A 1,640-nucleotide genomic window follows, 5' to 3' on the forward strand; every position below is an offset into this window, starting at 1 on the left:
AGGAAAGGTCACAGAATTATGGCGGCGTGAAAGATTTACAATTACAGCACAGTGCTGTCTGCTTTAATGTGTCAAGCTGGGAAGATGCTTTCCATGATTGAAAGTGTGACTGTTTAAACACGTCTGATGTTTGTGCTTCTTTTCTTCTTCTTCTTTTTTTACAGAGTTTCAATGCTCCTCCACGTTCTAAGATGAAGTTATGGAAAGGTGCTACTTTTGCCTTTATGCTCTGCGGTGCAGCCCTGTCCACCATCCTCATTAGAAACATGGCCACTATTGGACAGTTCAAACTCAAGACAAAACATCCAGACATGTCTTCACCCTCATCAAGAGCGTCCTCGCCATCGCAATCAACATCCAGAACGTCTTCTTCAACAGATTCAAGAGTGCTGTCCCAGCAAACAGAAGGTCTTCATCGGAAGATCCGCTCAACAGAGGACAACATGAACGCGCTCCTGTCAGAGTGTAAGATGAACGGTTACTTCCCTTGTTGACTTGGAGATAACGTTTCAGGAGAAGGTTGTCGGAGTTCGCGCAGAACATTTACAAGCTGACTGTGTTGTTTATAGAGCAGGTTTTAATGTCTTACAACAACCTGCAGTCGGCTGACAGCTCATAGGTCACCGGTTGTCTGTAAGTGCAATAATAGCCCCATGCAATGAGGATAAATAGCCTTTTTTCTTTTCACCTCGCATTGTCTCATACATAAACATTCGTCCGTGTAATTGGTTCTATGGAATTATAAGGCTTTCTTTCACGCTGTTGCTGATAAGAACAGTACGTATCCATCAAGGTCTTAGATAAAATAAACTTGTGTACAGCTGTCGGCACCTGACTTTCATTACCCTTCCTGTTACAGCATGCTATTTCAATGAACCGTCTGTTCTGTAGAAATTCATACTTATTGTGAATATTTACCTCAAAATTATCAGCAAACCTGACAATTTGTGTATTTGTCATCTGTCACTCATGGTTCTGTTGATTTTTCTCCTATTTGTCAGTTTCCACGATGCTCCAGAGCTTCACAGAGGGCGAGCTGCAACATGTGGTGGAAACCTTGCTAGACAGGAAGAGAAGGAAGAGTCAGTCTGCTGGAAAGAAGCAGCCCAGAAGGACTAAAAGAGCAGGCAAGACCAAGCCCTGTGCTCTGAGGAAGCTGGTGCTGACAGTGAGTGACCTGGGTCTCGGCTATGAGAGCGAGGAGACAGTGATGGTGCACTACTGTAGTGGCAAATGCACCGCCCACCGCAAGAACTATGACATGGCCATGGAGCACATGTTTCGGACAGGCTTCAAACAGCGGAGTCGCAAGTACAAAGTCAGTGGACCTTGCTGCAGACCCACTGAATATGAAATGGACTTGCGCTTCCTGGGCAGCGACAGCCAATACCACGTGATACAGAATGTCTCAGCAAAGGCATGTAAGTGTGTATGACCCTGAGCAGAGGACTTCTAATTTCTTCACACTGCTCTCAGCCTCTGCAGGAATCCTCCAAGATGGATGCTGTTAAAGACAATGGAAAACAAAAAGCTCAAAGACAAGAGGAAACAATGGCAATACGTTTATAGCTGCTCCTTTGAAACTTTTTGGGCCTGTTTCCACCAAACACATAGACACTGAGTGGCATGGTGTGTTTGGT

The 1,640-nt window shown here is 44.9% G+C and overlaps 1 protein-coding gene across 1 annotated transcript; it reads left to right on the forward strand.

Annotated features, from left to right (window-relative positions):
* Positions 1–164: 164 nt before the first annotated feature.
* Positions 165–1,435, forward strand: LOC306758436 (uncharacterized protein; the record flags this gene model as incomplete). The annotated part of the gene is made up of 2 exons (XM_079243764.1): positions 165–465; positions 1,002–1,435. The coding sequence occupies exons 1-2, from the start codon at positions 192–194 to the stop codon at positions 1,433–1,435; spliced, it is 708 nt and encodes a 235-aa protein (XP_079099890.1). The 5' UTR covers positions 165–191.
* Between the last annotated feature and the right edge of the window lie 205 nt (positions 1,436–1,640).

The sequence above is a fragment of the Telmatherina bonti genome (assembly GCF_933228915.1).
Source record: "Telmatherina bonti genome assembly, chromosome: 7".
In the NCBI taxonomy this organism is placed as follows: Eukaryota; Metazoa; Chordata; class Actinopteri; order Atheriniformes; family Telmatherinidae; genus Telmatherina; species Telmatherina bonti.